Source organism: Alligator mississippiensis, chromosome 3, assembly GCF_030867095.1.
Source record: "Alligator mississippiensis isolate rAllMis1 chromosome 3, rAllMis1, whole genome shotgun sequence".
Lineage (NCBI taxonomy): Eukaryota > Metazoa > Chordata > Crocodylia > Alligatoridae > Alligator > Alligator mississippiensis.
The window spans coordinates 175518293-175538604 of record NC_081826.1 but is presented as its reverse complement, the minus strand read 5'-3'; the positions used below and the strand labels follow the sequence as shown (position 1 = coordinate 175538604).

The following is a 20312-nucleotide window of genomic DNA, read 5'->3' as shown; positions in this document are numbered from 1 at the left end:
ACCATTGTGAACCTCCTATTGCTGTTTCCATGATCACTTTCCTGGGGAGAGCTCACTGAGGCAGTCTCAAGCTTTAGATGGAGAGGCAAAGTTCAAGGCTTGTAGTGAGGCACTTGCATTCAGGCATTCCAGCTGTGTGTGTACATGAAAGCATGAAAAATGAAGAGGCGGTGTGTGTTGAAACACAGGCATTTGGAAGTGTGACAAATATAGCCCTAGGTCTTCTGGGGGTAAATCTACCACCGTTGCAGGAAGGTTAAACTGCATCCTGTGTTTGCATTTTGTCTAGATTGGGAATGTACTAGCTGTCTCAGTGCACACATTACAATAATGACACCAAGTGGGGAAGTAAGTAACCGTTAAAACTGTTAGATCAGTTTCCATCACACAATTTATGGGTCAGTTTTGCAATAAATTTAGACGGCCCCAAGTGCAAAGGAACAATCACACAATTTACTGGTCAGTTCCACACAAGTTGTGGAATATTAAGAGCAGTGCCCTAACACTGTTCTACTGCAATAAGCATTATAATAATGTCTTAAAATGAAATAGGGCCAGTCTACCAGAAGAGTGGTCTGTCTTCTGGGGATGTGTCCTGTTGCAGCAGTTGTATTTGGCAGACTGTGGTAGACTGGAATGTTATAAAGCATAACTGTGTGTGTGTGAAAGAAGATGAAGGAGGAAGGGAGGACAACATTTTCCCCTTTCCTGGGTCAGAATAAAATATGCTGAAATAGATTTGGAGGGTAGGTGGGGAGATGTTCTGGTACTTCAATTTTTAATTTCAGTATTTGGAAACAGTGAGCAACTTTTGAGGCTAAATTGTACTAACATCTGAAACCTCTAAAGCCAGTTTAAACAGTAAAACACTCACAAGCAGAATATTCAATTTAAGATCATCATCATCATCATCATTTTCCATACAAAAGAAATTATAAAAGTGCAAACAAAGGGACAGAATATTCCACCTACTGGGTATCCAGGTGAATTTAGGTACCTAAATATGGTTGATTTGATTCTATGCTGTGCCATTCAAATCTTGAAAATCCATGAATGGATTTAACACAAAAACAGTGAGTAGGCAGGGGGCCAATGAAGATGCTCCATGCTTGTCCCCAGCACCCATTTCTAGATTTCCAATAGACCTGAGAGTAAATGCTGGTCAACTTCTGTGTCTGGACTGCATCAATGGACTTGGATCAGCTGGTTCTGTGGGGCATCCCTTCTGAACCGCCATGAAATACTTTAGTCAGCACAATCAAGTCAGAGGAGATGCCGCTAACCGTCTTTCTTCTGCAGGGAAAATAGATCTGGGCAGCTCCAAACTGTATGACAGTAGATCGAGATTCATCTACATGCCTTACTAGGAAGGATTTTTACCTTATTCATCCCTACCTGGTGAAATTCCTCATCCTAGAGAAGGCATGGCTGAAAGTGAAACTGTGGACAGCGGCTTATTAAGACCTGAGCATTAACTCAGAATAAGACAAGTTTGGGGGCTTCAAGTGGGATTATGGCAGAGATGTGGACTGTGCTAACTACTGACAGTAGATCAGGGCTGGTGGTTGTTTTACTATCCTGCTACACATTCAAATTTTAAAAGCGGGTTTCTACCAGCTATAGAGATGTTACACACTTTCAAGCACTAACTTTATAGTGGCTTGGCTCTTTTTATAGCTGGGCGGTCACTTGTATCATGTTATCATCCCTTTGCATGTGTGGCCCATCTAAATTTTATTGTGTGACTGACCAATGGTTCGTGTGATCATTCCTTTGCACCTGTGGCTGTCGAAATTCACTGGTCACTTGCGCAATAAATGTTGACAACCACAGATGCAAAGGAACAACCACACAAAACTCTGGTCAGTCATGTAATAAATTGTGTGATCATTCCTTTGCACCTGTGACCTAAATTTTACTGTGCAATGGATAAGTAATTGAGTAATATATGTAATCGGTAGCAGGGGACTAAAAGAGGTTAGATTGGTGGTTTTTAACCTTTTCCCATTTGCTGACCCTTAAAAATTTTCGAGTGGAGGTGCAGACCACCTTGAATTTGTAAGTGTGCGTATTCACATACTTTTGATTGATCATGGTCATCTTTCTTAGCCATAGGGGTCTGTAAACCACAGGTTGAAAACCAGGGGGTTAGATGATGGATTTGTATAGCAGGGTTGGGCTGAGGCTGCCTCAGGAAGCAGGAGTCCCTTCCAGCCCTGCTTATAGTCTCCGCTACACAGCGCTGCCTTCGTGCGCCTCCCGGACCACGTCGGGGCTCCCCCTCAGCGCCCCCGGGCGCCCCCCGACAGTGAGGAGAGGCGACAACTCTCGCGCTCAGCAAACCGCTGCCTGGCGGCTGCAGCAACCTTCGCCCGCGGAGGGAGGTGGGCTCGGCGCTCGTGCGCCCCTTGGGGCCGGCAGCCTTGCTCCCCCAGCCGCCAGCAGTGCCGCGCCCCCTGCTGGAGCCCTGCGAGGCGGAGTGTGCGGACCCGGCCCCTTCCACCTTCGCCTCACTAGGGGGCGCGCCGAGCGCTCTTTTGGCCGGAAGGCGGCTTGACCTGCTTTCCTCCTTGTCTCCCCCACCCTGCGGAGAGCCTGCAGAGCTGTGGGTCTCAACCTTTTTCAGATTGAAGGCAGCCCTAGGAGCAGGCCAGCTATTGGCTTTCATTCTTTCCATAGATAAATAAATAAATAAAAAAATAAAATAACAGAGAGATCTTCCTGTTGCAAGGAGCTGAGTCAGGGCGCAGCAGGGCACAGAGGGGTGCACTGCCGCACTGCTAACCCCCTCCTTTGATTCCTGGCCCTCCCACGGTCGAAAGCTAGTGCCTGGTCGCATGTCTAGTCAGGCACCAACATAGGGGACTGGACGTACCCCCCCCCCCATGGGACCGGTGCCCCCCTGACGGCCAACAGTGATGCTGTGGGTAGGTCTCGTCCCCCCCCCGTCCCCCCCCCCCCCCCCCGATTCAGGAGGCACCAGTCACTCATGAGCATCAGTGAGGGAGTGTCACTTGCCTTCATGGCTCGCTATAATCTACCGGGTCCCTCTCAGATCTTCATTGCACACGTACTAACAACCCTGTTCCCTTCCTCTCCCCACTTTTTTAATGGTCTTGATGGTCCACCAGTCAAGTTAGCCTTTCTGCTCTCTCTTAGCTGCTCCTCTTTAAGTCCCTTTTGCTTCACAGCCCGGCAGACTTTGTTTTGTTTTGTTTTTAATTCTAGCTAGAAAACAAGTCGGGTGTGGAAACATGAACTCGGGTAAGCATCCACTCGAGTGTGGAACTACCTTTCAAGGGAGCACTGGATGCACTTACAAGATGCTCCAGATGTTTGTTTTATTAATCTGCAAGAATTGTGCACTTCATGTTTTAAGGACGACAAGGCTAAAGACGTGTGTTTATCAACGTTTTATACCATTCCAATAACGTTATATTTGGGGGGAAGGAGGGAGTTCTACCATCTTGAGAGGAATAACGTAGCTCTAGGTCCCTAGTATATTAGTAAAACTTCTAATTTCGTTTCACCTTGGTGCCTACCTTGCTGGGATCATTTGACATCCTGCCGCTTGGGCAGAGGGCTGGACCCGATGATCTTGCCAGGTCCCTTCCAGCCCTAATGTCTATGAAATCTATGACAAAATGTGTAATGTATCATATCTATCGATGCACCACAACCCCCTTTCTCAAAATCCTAGATCTGCCCATGGCAGGTCACAATGGTTTTAACACTGGATTCCTGTTCCAAATCTTTACCCCGTGAATCAGTATAGGTGTTGGCTGACTCAGCTAATATTGCGAACATTGCTCAGCATCCTTACAAGGATCGTGGGACACCCTGGTTAAGAATCACTTCTCCAGGGGCCCTGGGGGCTGCAGCCTTGTGTCCCAGGTGCATTGACACCCACTCACGACAGCCAGCCCTGGAGGAAAAGAGGATTCCTGAGCTGCAAGCACTTAGGGTGGGATTTATAGGTCTGTAGGATCCCAGAGTAAAAAGGCTTCGTCCATCTGTTTTTTAGCCGGATTCTGAGTGGTACAGTGTAGACTCGGCCTTTCCAGGCAAGGGGAACGGTGCAGGGAGCTGAGCACCCTGAAGGATGGGTCCCTGCTGGTTGTTACTGGTACTGGGACCGAGTCGGGGTGCGGATTCCCTGTGTGATGATGAGAGGCAGCGCGGGGCCAGGCTGCAAACCTTGCCGTGTTGACCTGGGGTTTCTGGGTAGGAGAGGGTCCAGTCCCGAGGCACCGAACTGTAGATCAGGAAAGCGCGAATCGCCAGCGGGGAGGGTTTTTTTTCCCCCTTGGGATTTGCAAACTGAAAACGTCCGGACCCAGAAGAACATCGCGGGTCCCTCGCCCTGAGCAAAGAAAGCTCGCAACCGGCTAGAAGCGAACTGTTTCCGTCGGGGCCGGGTCATCATAGCATAGGAAAGTAGGACTGAGGGAGTTTTCTGTCCTCAAGGGAGTCAAGAAAACTCTGCTTAACTCGGTGTTTGGTGCTTCATGTGGAGCTCTGTTCAAGAAGTGGAAGGGTCATTGTCAGGGCTCATGTAGATCGGCCTCTGAGACCTTCGAGATGCACAACAATGCAGGGGTACGATCCCCAGCGGCTCCGTTTTAGGGCTGGGGTGTTTGGTCTGTCACCACCGCCAACTGCCGAAATCTCTCGATCCACAGAGGCTTTTTTTTTAAATTAAATCTAGTAGTTCTCGATTCTAGATCCACTAGATCCTATATCCTAAAGCATTTTAAACCAGGCTCTTGACGGCTGATCACAGACATAAGGCGCGCCGTGTTCAATCATTCCGCGCACAGCAGGCGAGATTGGGACATGCTAATACTCTTTAATCTAGCGCTCTCCGAGGACAGCCGCCAGCTCACTCTTGAGCGACACAAACAGTGGGCTCCGCAACAAATCTGACTCCAGCATTCTCGCTCTCTCTGTCATATAAAACAGACAAATAGATATATAACATTATATATCAGATACAATGTAGCCAGATTGCGTACTTCCTGCATTTTTGATGTTCACCTCTCTAATAACCTCTTCCATGGAGCCTCCGCTATAAATGCCTGCTATATAAAGGTAAATAAGCAGGCTCGTCTCTAAATGTAGAAGTGGTATAAACGTAACCTTCTATGCTATATAAGTACTAAGTTGCCATGCCGAAGCGCTTTAGCATCTATCTGCATGGGCAGCGGGTTTGCCTTGGCTGGAGGTGGCGTGTCCTGGTTGGGCTTGGGCTCGATGCGTTGGAAGAGCATTTTCCAGCAGCCCCGTCCTTCCCCGCGGCCCGGCTCGGCCCAGCCCGGCCCAGTAGATGCGGGCAGTGGCTGCGGGACAACAAAGTTCCGTCAGATCAGTACAGAAACCAGTGAATGAACGCGACCCCCTGCAGCCTCCCGTAAAGCAGAGTTAACACTTGTGTCAGTGCTCCTGTTATGCGGTGGCGGGGAAAATAGTTGTTTTCAACCCAGTGCTGAACTCCTCCGGGGAAAGGGGTCGGCACCGACTAGAAAGAAGGGCCCTTTGGGGGAGCAGACCTGGTGCGGCCCACGAAAAGCAAGCTCCCTCCCGCGTGGGGTCTAGACACTTGCGAGCACACTTAGCCCAGTGCCTCATGCCCCTGCAGCTCCCCAGATCGCTCCGGCTATGGGGAAGGGTGAGGCTCCCCTGGGCAGGAGCTCGCCTGTTTGGGCTTGGTGATAGCACGGGTCGGGGTGAGGCTGGCTACGATCGTATCTAGCTGGAGCAAGGTGGGCTCGGCCAGTCCTGCAAGCGAGCGAGGGGCTGAAAACTGCTCTTCCCCGTCCCTGCACGGTGGAGCCCCCCGGGGAGGCTGACCCTGGTCACCTCAACCAAGGTGACCACGGGAAAGCTGCCCGAGGGCGGGGTCTGGGGGCAGCAGTGAAGCAGAAGCTGTATTCAGGGCGTGGGGAGGAGGCGATCGCTGCCGGCGAGAGTCCCGCTAGTGACTCCGGACTGGAGACTCACCTGTGCAGCGCGGTGCAGGGCAAGGGCGGGCGGGGCAGGGCGGGGAGGCTTACCGAGCTGAGATGGCACTGAGATGGCAAGCGAGCAGAGCAGCAGGCGGGATGTCCCGCCCAGCCCCGAGCAGCGGGAATCCCCCGCTCTGGACCCGGCATTTCAGCTCCGGGGGGCGGGCTGGGACGGGGGCGCGGCCCCGGGCTGGGCGAGGAGGTAGCGGACCACCGGCAGGTGCCCGTGCTCCCGGGCCAGGTCCAGGGGCAGGCCCCATCGGTCGGCCAGGTCCAGGCGGGCCCCGGCGCGGTGCAGCGCCACCAGCGTGTCCAGGAAGCCTTCTCGGGCCGCATCGTGCGCAGGGCGGGAGCCGGTGGCGGGGTCCGGCCGGTTGGGGTCCGCTCCGCTCCGCAGCAGCAGCTCCACCAGGGGCGTGTGGCCCAGCTTCACCACCTGCGGGCACAGAGCGGCCGTCAGCGGGGCGCGCAGGTGTGGCTGCAAGGGGGCTGGCGCGTGCAAGTGCGGGCCTTGGGACCAGGGGCATCCCTACTTAGCTCTGGGGGCAACAGCGTGGCTCTAAAGCAGGCAAGGGGAGGTGGGTGTGATGCCTGCTGTGGGCTCTGCTTTACTTTTATAATTCTCCCTCCATTGACACCAGCGCGGCCAGAAGATCCAGCTCCTCGGCCGTGTTGTGCCGTACACTTGACTAAGTGGGTTCATAAGGTCCTGCCTGGTGTGATGCTCCTCCCTTCACAGCATCCGTTGACCTGAGTTTCAGTCCAGGAAATGAGGTCGCTCCCTCATTTAGCTAGTCTAAAAAGGTGCGTGTCTGCCCTGCCTTCTGCCTGACTTCAGATGGCTCGCTAACTCCCTCTCCCGTCCTATGATGCTGCTGCTGATGAACACGACAGGAGCCCTGTCGCCGCTTGCAAATCATCGCTAATCACATAGCAGGCATTTCCCGATGCATCTTCTTAAGAGCATCTGTGCCAGGGCACTGGCTTAGCAGGAAGGTTTAAGATTTCTGGAGCCCAACATGTTCTGTGAATGACCCCCCCCCCCCCCCCGCCTCCACCCCCGACAACCTCCTCCCTTAGCTTCTACTGTCTCGCTCTTGGCTTCCCTGTGATCCTGAGGGATGTTGTTAACCACTGCTGGCGTGGGGGGGGGGGGGGGGGGGGGGGGGGGGGGGAGAAAGGAGAGAAGCGTAGGGAATTTACAATAGCGGAATAGAAATGTAAGCCAATTGGCTTCTGTTCAGCCCAGGAGAGAACACACAGACCAGCCACCTCCCCCTCCCTATGCCTGAAGAAGGGTGTTTGTACCCCAAGGCTTATGAAGAACAAATTTCCCAACTATTTAATCGGTCTAATAAAAAAGATCACATTTACCCAAATAACCTTTTCTACCTATATCCTTAGACCAACAGGGCTATAACAAACAGCATCAAAATAACTGTACACTCGAAAAAAGACATCGTGGTGCAGCTTGCCTGCGCATCCCTTTGCAAAGGAAAGTGTATTTATTTATATCATCGACTTTGTTGCATACATATATGATTCGAACAACCAATTTCCATTTCACTCATTGCACTGTATCCTTCGCTATGCCGACCGTTTCCTTTGTTAACTGAGGAGGGAACGAGAACCAGATCATGTGCTCCCTTTAAAACCAGTCAGACTTTCCTCGCCCCCGAAAAAAGGGGGGCAAGGAGAAGAAATCAAATCCTGGGGCAATCCTCCGCCGATATGAAATTTCCTAACTCCGGTTGCTTTGAAGATATTTTCCCCCGGTGAGCAGCACATTTTAAAATATTTTTTAAATTTAAATTTCTTTAATTTTAATGAATTAATTAGTTGCAATTTTTTATTTTTAATAATTTATTTTTTTAGAATTGTATTATACACTATATTAAATATATGTATATAAATATAACACTGATATGTGCAGTTGTTGGACAATAATAGGGACCAATAATATATATATTAGAATATATATATATAATATGTATATGATTAGTCCCTATTATTGTCCAGTATCTGCAAATATCAATGTTATATAGTGTATAGTACAATTCTAAAAATATTACTGATTATATAATAATATTATTTAAAATTATGATATATTATTGGTCCCTTATTATTGTCCAGCCTCTGCAAATACCAATGTTTTAGTACAAGGGGACATTTTTTCCTGTAAGTTTAGTAGACAGTAGGCCCCCAGCCCTGCAGTACGTAAGCTAGATCTGTTTTCGCTAGTGCCCGCATGGGAAACTTCTTGGGCTAAACGAAATGGAGATCGCCTATTGAGAAAGGATTGCTCACTATCCACGGGATTATCGTCTCTGACAATGGGTAATCGTTGTGACCCTGTCAGGGCAGTCCCTATTGGGGGTGGGGGGGAGGCGAATCGGGGCGACTGCCCGGGGCCCCACGCCTTGGTGGGGCCCGTGGACAGTGCAGTACAGGCCCTGCCGCGGCCGCCACGCACCGCCGGCTCTACCACCGCCGAGCATTGCTGACTCCTGCAGTTCGCCACTCCCTGCCCCGCACATCCTTAGGGACTGCTCTGGACCCTGTCGCTATCATTTGTGTACTGCGCTCGAGCTCAGAATCTATCTCGTTCAGCCTGGGCATTAGTCCTTTCAGCGACTCATGGAAATAGGCTTTTGTAAACAGAAGCGTGTGTAATAAATACATAATAATATAAACTATACTAAATTAAATCGATATTGTTAGACTTCTATTATTGTCGGGTATATGCAAGTATCAGTGTTTTAGTGCAAAGGGTATAGGTTGTAGTCATCCATGCTGGTCTAAGGACATAGGGTGAAGAGTTGGAGAAATTCTTCTTTCTCTGGCTTGCAACAGAAAAATTTCTCCAACTATTTTAATTGGTCTAATAAAAAATATCAGATTTACCCAAAGATCCCTGTCTGCCTTAGTGCAAAGGGGACTAATTTTTTTTTCTCAGTTAGGTAGCCAAATAATTAAATAGTATAAGGTCGTTAATAAAAGGAATCCAGGAAAAAGTGTTTTTGTTCTGTTTTGGTTTGTTTTTTGGGGGGGTATAAGTCGAGACAGCATACACTTCTATTTTTTATTTTGAGGAAGAATCCATTTTCTTAACTGGCTGCCTCACACTTGCTATTTGAAACAAATAGAACTGTACTAATATTGCAATTTCTTTATATGATTTGATTTACATAACTTTTAACATGCACAAATCCCCATTTTAAACAAAATAATGTATTTGACACTTAATGCTGCCTTAAATACCTTGAAACCTAAACTTTTTTGTAACTACATTCTGAGAGAGAGAAAATTTGAATACAGGTAATGGAATATTATCTTTAAATATTCATTTAAAAGGTACATATAAATAACATGGACATTTTGCATGCCTTTTTTTCTGGGCAGGTTACATTTTAAATGGCTAAAACTCTTTGTAAAAGCTTACCTGCATGGCAGCTATTTTGTGTGCCAACCTTTTTATTAATTAAATGGCAGTAGCTTCTCTTCCCAATCTCAAATACAGGTTGAGAGAAAACTATAGGGTGGATCTAAAATCTGAACCTACTTGGAAATGGACTCTCTCTCTCTCCCCCCACATGTGTTTTTTTATTACTTTCCTTTCCAAGAGTAATAAAGAGAAAAGAACGATGCATCTTGTCTGTAGGCTACCAAAATTATTCCAGAGTCAGTGGCTGATTTATGCCCAGTTCAGCCTGGTGTTTTGACACTGGGTTGGGGATTGAAAACAAAAAGAAACAACCCCCTCCCCTCCCCTCCCCCCAAAAAAACAACCAACCCCCCCCAAAACAAAAAACCCCAACAACTAGAGGCACCACGTTTTTCTCTGCAATCACTCTTTGTGCACCAAGACAATCTAATTACTTAATTCCTTGAATTTTTACAGCTTTGTTTTTCAAACCTTCTGCTCTCTATATCTCTGCCCTCTTACCCGGGCGCCGTTTCTAGAGAACAGTAATGCAGCCTTGCACGCCAGTGTTATCAAGAGGATTGAAAACAAACGAAAACTAAAAAACACCAGCAACAAAAGTGTCCCCCCCGCAAAAAAAAAAAAAAAAAAAAAAAAAAAAATCCACCAAGGGAAGAAGAGAAGAGAAATGGAAGACACGGGGCCCCGGGACCAGGGGAACGCACATGCCCCTTCCAGCTGCCTGCGCAAGCAGCCGGAACTCCCCCCTTCCCCCACTCTCCTGGGGGACCAGACGGATTAGGATTTGCTAAACCCGGGGTGGGGTCCCCTCTTCAACCCAGATTTCTCTCCGACGTCTCCCCGCGATTGATTCACCCCCCAGTCCCAGCGCTGTGAAACCCAGGTGCAGTTAGCCGGCTCCCCCGCGCTCAGCCGCCCCCGCGGGGAGGCTACCTGCAGCGCCGTGCGGCCGAAGCTGTTCTGGGCGTCGGGGGCCGCGCCCGCCTCCAGCAGCGCCTGTACTGCCGCGCAGTCCCCCCGCGCCGCGGCGCTGGCCAGCTGGTCGCCCGGGCTCGCCGCCATGTGCCGCCAGCCGGCAGCCCCCACGCCCCCTCTCTGCTGCTGCCGCAGCCTGTAAGCTCGTAGCCCTTCCGTTTCCACCGGCCGCCCTCAGTCCCGCGGGAAAGGGGCGGGATCTTCCCCTGCTCCCGTGCTCAGCCCCCCCAGCCCCGCCACCCCGCGTCGGCTCGAGGGCGCGCACGGCCCTGAGGGCTGCAGCCGCTGGGTGGAGGTGCGCTGCCACCAGCCCCGGCGCAAGCGCCTGCCTGGCCATCCGGAGCGCGCAGCGTGGGCGCGGGCTGCCTCGCGGGGACGGGGGATAGGGCAGGAGGTGTAGGCTGAGCAGCGCTGGGTACCAGGCCCGCGACCATACTACCAGCTTTCCTTCGGCCCCAGGAAAAGTGTCTTGGGCCCCTGCTGAACACGCCAAGAGCAAAGGCTGGCCGCCACTGCGCCCTTGCCTATGGCAAACCCTGCCCAGGCGCCTCATCTCAACGCCAGCTCGGGGGGATGGGAGATGCCACTCAGCTGTCGGGCCCGCGATTCACGAAGGACGTGGATCTCTTGGAAAAAGCCCAGCAGAGAGACAACAGTGGTTCGGGGCCAGGGGGGCAAGGCTTCTGAGAAAAGCTTGAAGGAGCTAGGGTTCTTGATTCCGCAGAAGAGAAGAGCGGGGGGAGGGGCGATTTGAGAACAGTCTCCAAATACCTGAAGGGCCTTACAGAGAAGATGGGGAGGGATTTTTCCCTCTGGCTCTAGCTGTAGGGGACTGCACTAGGAGCAATGGCCTCAAACTGCAGCATGGGAGATTTAGGATGGATAGTAGGAAAACCTTTGGGACTCTGAGGGTGGTCAGGCATTGGAATAGACTACTTAGAGAACTTGTGGAATCTCCTTGCTTGGAAACTATTAAGAGTAGGTTGGACTGACACTTAGGAGGGATGGTTTAGTCGGGACTGGACAGACACCTTGCTGGGATCATTTGAACTCAGCACTATTCCTGTCCACAGCAGGGGGTTGGACTCGATGATCTTTAGGTCCTGTCCAAGCCTTAATTTTTATGATATGATTCTATGATATGATATGACCAAGCCTGCCTTGTGATCCCTTCCAGCCCTACTTTCTTAATATGTTTTAATACTCTAGTACCGAGCATCTCCCAACATTACCATTAAAATAAGCACCATTATAGGTGGGATCCTGAGATTCCCCTTCTGGGCTGGTCTGAACAGAGCTGTACAGTGTCCGAGTAGATAACCTCTGGAAGTCTTCTTTCCTTTCTCTCTCTCTCTCCCCCCCCCCCCCAACTTTTTTGATTCAGGCAACTATATAAAGCAAAATCGGAAACAAAGAGGAACATGCAGGAATTCGAATGAGGTTGAAGCTGTAACATCATTACAAAAGAAATAATACAAAACAATTCCTATAAATTATCACTACTATCAATATCGTGGTGTGTGTGTGTATGTGTGTGTGTGTGTGTGTGTGTGTGCGTATGTGTGTGGTCATTAATTAATTTTCAAAGAATCTGACTAGAGACTAGCTTACTGGGTGGTAATTTTTTGCCCTCAGCAATAGAAATAGATCAGTATAGGTTGGAAATAGAACCCATATTTTGAAATATCTATTCCTTCTTTGTCTTAGGCTGGTAATCTAATTTGATATGACAGTTTGTCCAACAACAACACATCCTATATTTTAGGTTAGCACATTATGGGGGAGAGGAAGAGGGGATGGTTCCTTCCACATATAAGCCATCTGTAATCTAGCTAACGACTTTTACTGGGGCATTCAAATGACAAACCAGTGGATTCAAAGAATTATTACCACCCACCTCACTAGTAACTTCCCCCTTCCACCCTCCCCCCCAGAATATTTGTACATTTGGACACAACCATAACATATGGAAAAAGGGACCTCTTTCTCTTTAGTTTCTCCAACATGATGCATCACCATTAGAAAATATGTGTTGGATTCTAGTTGGAGATAGGTCTCATCTTTGGAGTATTTTATAAAAGGCTTTTTTTTTTTCCTTTGGAAAGCATATATGGAAAATGAACACCTCTGTCCCCAAATTTCTCTTCAGTGCTCTAGCTCAGTTTCTTTCCTCAGGTCTCTTTCACAAGCCTTCATTTGTTTAGTCTTCCTAGCCATCCCTTTCTCTATTAAAATTGCATATATAAGATTAACTCTTTTTTTCTTGAGTCCACAATATGTCAGTTGCTCAAAGGGAGTATGCTTTTCTATTTATTTTTTAAATAAAATTCCTAATGTGAGGATACTGAAAAAAGGACTCATTTCCATTAGGGTTATCACAGATTCCTTTATTTTATAAGATCTCATAGCCTCCTCCCAAAAGCATTTGCCTAACTGGAGAATACCCACCCTGACCCAAACTGAGGGTATGTTTATACCAGATGCCTTAATGTACCCTGAACTGTTCTACTGTGCATTAGCACATTGCAGCAAAAACTAATATGCAGTAGAATTAGTCTGCTGTGCATTGAGCATCACAAAAAAAATGCCTTTGCTACCCTGCATTAGTGCTGCTACTGTGCCTTTATCTAGTACCTCATATTAGAGGTACTAAACTTAATGCAGTAGGAAAGGCACATTAATGAATATATAGACATGCTAAGAATTGCATTTTTGATCAGTTCTAGGGAGGAATTCTTTGGACAGTTAATGGGGAGGAGTGTGGGGAAAGCAACTTTTCACACACCAATGTATATCTTTCAACTGGGCTGCATGATAATATGCCATTATGGTGGGCACTGCAAGATCTTCCATTTTAGAAGGCCTGTGTATAACTGATGTGCTTACGCTTGGCCTCTTACTTTTACAGGCAAAATTCAGGAGAAAAGTTTGTGAAGCCTTTAATGTACTCCTTGGCATACATATAGTTAAGCTTTACAACAGTAAAGGAATTTTTGGGATATATATTTATTTTAAAAGTGGTTATTCTGTTTCTCCAAGAAATATCCATCCCCCATCCCCCTCCATTTTCTGAGGGGTTTTGTTATTTTAGACCAGACTGGCAAATAATTGGTGATAAAAAGTTTCTTGTGCTTTACTGTAAAGTTAATACCCAGGCATCTTATTGAATTTTAACCCAATTAAATGCATATAGTTTTTCATATATACATTTATATAAGCTTAAGTTTCTCAGAAATACCATGATCTAACATTTCTGATTCTTCATAATTATTTTTTTATCCATAAAAAGAGACAAACTTACATGCCTGGAATACTATTGCTTTTAAGGAAAAAAGAGGGTTTTTTACAAAAAGGAGTGCATCATCTGCATACAGAGCTCTATTAAGTTTCATCCCTGTGTCCTAAAAAGCCTCTAACACATGGTCACCTGTTAAGGAAAAAAACTTCTTGCCTAGGTTTCAAAAGAAAGTTTTTAAGAAGTTCAAACTTTGGTTCACATGCAGTTCAGGCAGGCAAAGAAAAGTAAAAAAAATCCATGTTCACCTTGAAATTTTTATTCTATTACCTGGCCAATTTCAGAAGCTTATTAAAGAAGGCTAGTGAATACAGAAATATGGTTGATAGGTTATATTCTAATTCAGCGGTTTTCAACCTATTTGCCATAGTGGGCCACACATGCAGCTTTCAACATGTTATATGGGCTACACCCCACAGCTAAGGGGGCCCCCAGCTGCCAGGGCTACAGAAACCAGGGCCACGGCCTGTAGCCCCCTATCCCGCCCCCCCATCAGCACCCAAGCCCCGGAGGCCTCCCATGGGAGGTGGTGGTTGCTGTGGCCAGAGTGGAGCATGCAGTTCAGCTCTCTGCCACTCCCCCCCTCCCCCACTGTGGGCAGCACAACTGAAATGAAGCCCATTGCGGGGAGAGGGGAGGGAGATATGACCTGCCTATTGTGGGCTCAGGGCTTCTGCAGCTCAGTGGGTGGGCCCTGGAGGGGAGGCTCAGTGCCATGGCTGGGAACAGCATGCTGGCCTTGCCACCATGGTGAGGCAACCCTGCCCACCTGGCAGCAGCAGCAGCAGCATGGAGTTGTGTCCCCCAGCTGTTGCTAGGTAGGCAGGGGGTGGCTTGCCATGGTGGTGTCGCCAACATGGGGCTCCCTGAAGTGGCATTGAGCTTCCCCACCCCACTCTGCTGCGGAGGCCCCTGGGAGAGGGCAGCAGGGTAGGGAGCCCCAAGCCTGCAGCTGGCAGTTCACATCTACCCCACCCCTGCACACAAATCCAGGGGGCATGTGCCCCCCCCTTCCTCTCTTCCTGGGATTATGCGCAGCAGCAGGGAGCCCCCCCCCCTACCCCTCACTGGGCCCTGTGGCTGCACATTTCTATCTTGGTCCTGGACCCCATGTACCACTTCAGCTGGGCAGTGACCACAGCCCATCCCAGCCCTGTCCTGCCCTGTCTTACTTTAATCCCTCTCTCCCTCCCTCACTGTGGGGGCCTCAGTTCCTCCCCCTCCCCCCCACTTCCCTGCATAGACTTACCGGGAGGGAGCTGAAGGAGCTGCTCTCCATGCTGTCTGCCCCATGCATGTGTGCCACTTGCCTCTGATTGCTCTCCTCCTGCTCTTCCCAGCCCCAAGCAGCTCCTTGCAGGTGGGAACTCTGTCAGCCTCCAAGGGGAAACCTGCCATTTTCCATGTTTTTTCTCCCTGACTCTAACAAACAGGTACTAATTAAATGTGCAATAACTGGAGCTACTGCCCAGTAGCACCAGTGCACACTTTTTAAGTGATGCAAATATTCAGTAGACTAATTCTACTGTGTGTTAGTGCATTAACAAGGTGCAGCAGGGCTGGGGCTGCTGCAGGGACATTTTCTTATAAAGTTTTTAGAACCAGTCTACCTGTTTTAATTCCAGATCTGATAGAACTTCCTTCAAATATTGTTCTGTCTTGGTTCTTTCTTTTCTGAAATGGGAGGCTTTGCTAATTAGGAGACCTTTCATTTCTGCTTTGCCAGCACCCTATAGCATTTTCTCACCTGTTCCCCATTTATGGTTTTCTGTTAGAGCCTTCTGAAAATATGCACATAATTCTTTAAGGGGTCATAGAGCAGAGGTCTGTTTATCTCCATGAATACTGTTTGGTTTTGATTCCCAATCTCTTAACAGTAGATGTACTGGTGAATGAACAGAGGAATTGATTGCATCCATTGATGTCAATTTGTCAAGTTGCTGGAAATATGAAATATAACAAATCATCTTGGCCTATCAAGAACCAGATTGACAACTACATCACAATTCCCAGCCAGGGTAGCTTCCCCCTCTCTAAATGTATTAAGAACCCAATGAAGATGTAAAAGAAAGAGAGCTGACCCTGATTGGGGGTATAAAGGGTAGCTATCCATATTAATTTTCCTTTTAGATGCCCTTTGATCACAATGTACCTATATTCTTCATCTACCAACTTGACTTTTAAGACAAAAAGGATATGTTAGCTATTACAGTTGCCAGTCCTTTCCTATCTGACTGCCCTGTTTTTCTGTGGCTGTATTTTATATTGCTTCTCTTAGTCTGTCTAACAGAGTAAGTAAAAGTTACTTAGGTAGAGATCAGGGGAGTGAGTATTGGTCCTCTGTTGGTGAGAAAGAATGCCCAGGAAACAAAAGCAGATTTCACCCCACCTGCCTCCCAATGCTGACACCCTTCTGAGATTCAGCTGAAAAAATGGCCTAGAGGTAAAAACCTTAGCTCCTATCTAGTAGTCACAGCCAACCAGGGAATGGGTAAGTTTATCTTCATTTTTTTTCCTTCTGTCAGTGGGCAGGGGAAGGTCAGATTGGATGTGAGGTTCTGCTATCCTTACTCAGGGCTCAGACACATGATGTCTTTATTGCATATTAGATTGACTAGAGTAAAATGTGGAGCAGAGGCAGAGTCATACTATCTGGGATAGCTCCCTGTCCCAGGTAAAGTTCCCCCTTGAACAATATGTAGTAACCTTGCAATCCAAGAAAGTTACTACTATAACCCTTTGTGTATTCCCTCCACAAGTCAACTTCAACCCTGGTCATCTTCAGCAATCCCACACAGTCGAGGATGATTGTCTTCCATGGTTGTCTTATCTGTGTGTCTGAAGATGGCTGATGTCAATCCCTATCTGGGATTGACAGACTCTACTGCAGTTTAGCATGTGTTTCCATGTGGGGTGGGTGGCGCTGGATTTTTTATTTGGTCCACAACACGCTGTTTCTGGCACTCCCGCTTTTCCATCTCCTGTTGTTGTCATAAGCTTTTTAACTACTGAGATCCCAGCAGCAGATTCTTCCTCCATTTGGGGCAGCATTGGTTATAGTCTCCCATGAGTTGACATTGATGTTGCATTTTTTTAAGGTGGCCTGAAGTGCTTTCTCTACCCTCCTCTTTAGCATATGCCTTGGCTGAGCTGGGAAAATAAAACTTACTTTGGGAGTTTAGAGTCAGACATCTGGATGACATGGCTTGTCCAAAGTTGATATCAGATGATTGTTGCCTCAGTACTCATGGTGTTTCCTTGCTGGAGGACACTAATGTTGGTGCATCTCTCTTTCTACTGGATTGAGAGGATCTTCCATAGGCAATGTTGATGGTACTTCTCCAACAACTTTAGATGTCTCCAGTACATTGTTCATGTCTCAGTTCCACACAGCAAGGTGGGGATCATGGTAGCTTGATAAACCTTGAGCTTGGTTTCAGAGCTGATGTTGTGATCTTTGAACATCCATTTCTTCAGGCATCCAAAGACTGCACTTGCACATTTGAGGTGATATTGGATTTCTTCATTGATGTCAGCCTTCTGTGAGAGATGGCTTCTGAGGTATGGGAAATAATGAACATTCTCCAGACTCTCATCATGGATCTGGATTACCAGAGCTGGGGACTGTTTATTACGAGCTTGTTGGTGGAGGACCTCAGTCTTTCGAATGTTAAGTATCAGTCCCATTGTGTCTTGTATGCATTGGTAAAGATGTTGATAATTGCCTGAAGGTCTGCTTCCAAGTGAGGGCACACTACAGCATCATCAGTGTAGTGGAGCTCAATGATTGTAGTTGGGTTGGTCTTGGTTTTGGCTCAGAGTTGGCTGAGGTTAAACAGCTCATCATTCATTTGGTAGTTTAGCTCCACTCTGGCTGGAAGCTTGTTGGTGGTCAGATGTAAGGAATATTGAGAAGAGTGTTGGAGCAATGATACAGTCTTGCTTAACTCCCATTTTAACTTCAAAGGGATCTGTGATAGATCCATTACTGAGAACCATTGCTCACACACTAACATGGAGCAGGCCTCTAGAGAATGGTGACAAATTTTGGTGGGCATCCACACTTCAGAAGAATCCTTCTCAACGCTTCTCAACTGATGGTCAAAAGCTTTTGTGAGGTCAAAGAAGACCATGTAGAGAAGCTTATGTTGTTCCTAACATTTGTCCTGCAGCTGGCAAGCAGTGATGATCATGTCAGTTGCGCCTTTTGATGCCCTAAACCCACACTGAGATCCTGGGAGGAGCTCTTCAGCAAGTGAGAGGAGATGGTTCAAAAAGGTTTTTGCAATGATCTTTCCTGTGGTGGACAGCAAGGTGATCCCTCTGTAGTTTCCACAGTCAGGCTTGTCTCCTTTCTTCAAGATTGTCATAGTCATGGAGTTCCTGAGGTCATCTGGGATTTCCTTATCATTCCAGATCCTTAAGATAAGGGCATGAAGCTATGATGTGAGCTACTCTCCTGCCTGTTTTAAGATTTCAGTGGCCTTGTTGTTCTAGATGCCTTGTTGTTCTTTATCTGCTTGATGGCTTTCCTCACCTCGTCAAGTCTTGGAGGGATTCTGAGATTCTGAGATCATCTCTGACTGGGTGTTGTGGGATGTTTAGAACACTCTCATCAACAGCAGTCTCAATTGAGAAAGTCTTTAAATTGTTTTTTCCAATGGGCATTGATCAGGTCCCCTCCATCCTTAGGTATCAAAGGGGTTGATCCCTGAGTGCTCTGACCTTAGGCAGCTTTGATGGCAATGAAGAAGCTGCACATATTGTGGATGTCAGCCAGATGTTCAACCCTGGTAGCCAGGCTCAATGTGAACCAATTTTTGTCTAGGGGTGCATCAATAGAATGGTTGGCTATTGGATTAGCACTGATAAAAGGAGAAACAGTGTTTTGGCTTGTTTTGGTTGTTGTAGCAGATAATTACAGCCACCTGCCTGGAGCATCCTGATAAGCATAATCTGGTCTCCTGTTACTAGTTTCTGCTGCTGGTGCTACAGCAACGTCACATGTGCAGCAGGGGCCTGAGTGCCAGGGCTATTGCAGAGATGTTGGGCTGCATGCAGGCAGGGTAAAGTGTTCTGCTGGGCACCAGGCACTTTTGCAAAAGTGGCTTCTCCCTGGTGCTGTGGGAGCTTGGCTGTGTGGGGCCCACTGGTACTGAGACCAGTGGTGCACCGGGGCTCCAAATGCACTCAGTGCTGCTGCCTGCATGAGGGTCCACCCCTCCCACCAGGGACAGCAGCAGGGGCTGCACAGGGAGTGGGGCTGTGGTTAAGAGCCATGGGTGAGGGGGCAACATGCGTCATCACTGCCTTCCTCTTTGAGGGTGTGTGCGTGCTATAAGTGAAAGCCAAAAAAACAGGGAAAAGGGCTTATTTGTCAGCAGTTTAAAATGCCTTCCACTATTACTAAATATCGGTTATTGGATTGGCACGGCCCATATGGTTGGTTAATCAACGGCTATTGGTATTGGCCAAGAAAATCTTTATTGGAGCACCTCTAGTTTTGTTGCCACCTAGTGACCAGGAGCTGTAAAACAGCCCTGCTGTGAGAAGCCAGCTGGGGGTCTCTGTGGGCTTTGTCTTGAGGAGTAAGGTCGGGCATAAATTGGCACTTGGTAGCGATCCCGTCCTGTGCCTGCAGCCCGCCACTCCCATGGGATGCTTTTAACAAGGGGGAAGCGGAGAACGGGCCTGGGTCCGAGGAAATCCTCAGGAGCAGGAAGCAGCTTATTAACAGGAGCTGAGTACTAGGTGCACACTGAGCTGTTCCTAAAGAACCTGGTGATAGCAGCCCACTCCTGAACCGCCGGCCTCGAGCCCCTGCCCTGCCCTGCCCTCGCCTCTCCCCGCCGAGTGCCTCCGGGGGCCGGGGAAAGGGCTTGCGGCCGGCCTGCGACGGGGAGGAAGGTGCCCGCGCCCCTTGTCCCTGGAAGGCAGGAGGCGAGGGCTGATCCCAGCCTCCAGGAAAATGGTGGCAGGGGAGCAAAGAAAGCCAGCAGCTGCGCGGGGGCCAAAAGGCAGCTGGGCCCGAGGCGGAGGGGATGTGGCGGAGCCGACAGAAGCGGCTGGAAGTGTGTGGCTCCCCTGCCCTGGGGTGCACGGCTCGCAATGGGAGCGGGGTAGGGCCGTGCCTCGGGCCCTGCTGAGGAAGACGAGGAGGGGGCTGGTTGCAGGGTCGGACTCTCGCTGGGGGCGCCGGGCAGCCCCAGGCAGAGCTCCCCGTCGGGCCGGGCCCCTGCAGCCCGCGCATCTCCGGCCACGGTCCCCTGGCGGAGGGTGGGGGGTGGTGATGGGGGGCCGAGAGCTCCGCCAGGCCCCCGCGCCCTTGCCCCGCTTCTTGGCTTGGCGGGCAGGCTGCCGCGGGCGCCTCCCTGCAGCGGCTAAAGGCCGAGCCCGCCCGGGCCGCTGGCGCGGGTCAGGTTCAAATGCTTTGGCGCGGAGAGGCGAGGGAGGAGGAAGTGCGCGTTTCAACGCCAGTTCCTCCATCGTTTCGCTTCGTGGCACGGAGAAAGGGTGGGAAAGGCCGCCAGCCCGCGGGGAGGGGCGGGGGTCCGTCTGTTCCTTGTCCCCGGGGCAGCCGTCACCCCCGCTC

General features: G+C 49.0%; 1 protein-coding gene across 1 annotated transcript; it reads right to left on the bottom strand.

Moving 5' to 3' along the window:
• Positions 1–3398: 3398 nt before the first annotated feature.
• LOC132249468 (cyclin-dependent kinase 4 inhibitor B-like) lies at positions 3399–10604 on the bottom strand. The gene is made up of 3 exons (XM_059724658.1): positions 10384–10604; positions 6054–6441; positions 3399–5339 (listed from the first exon to the last, which is right to left on the bottom strand). Exons 1-2 carry the CDS (start codon positions 10510–10512, stop codon positions 6154–6156), a joined length of 417 nt encoding a protein of 138 aa, XP_059580641.1. The 5' UTR covers positions 10513–10604; the 3' UTR covers positions 3399–5339; positions 6054–6153.
• Between the last annotated feature and the right edge of the window lie 9708 nt (positions 10605–20312).

What these genes read in the sequence shown, in the direction of transcription:
- LOC132249468 (XM_059724658.1), bottom strand. Translation starts at nt 10,512, where the DNA reads ATGGCGGCGAGCCCGGGCGACCAGCTGGCCAGCGCCGCGGCGCGGGGG. An exon ending in TCGGCCGCACGGCGCTGCAG is followed by an intron (nt 6,442 to 10,383) that starts GTAGCCTCCCCG and finishes CTGTGCCCGCAG; the next exon opens with GTGGTGAAGCTGGGCCACAC.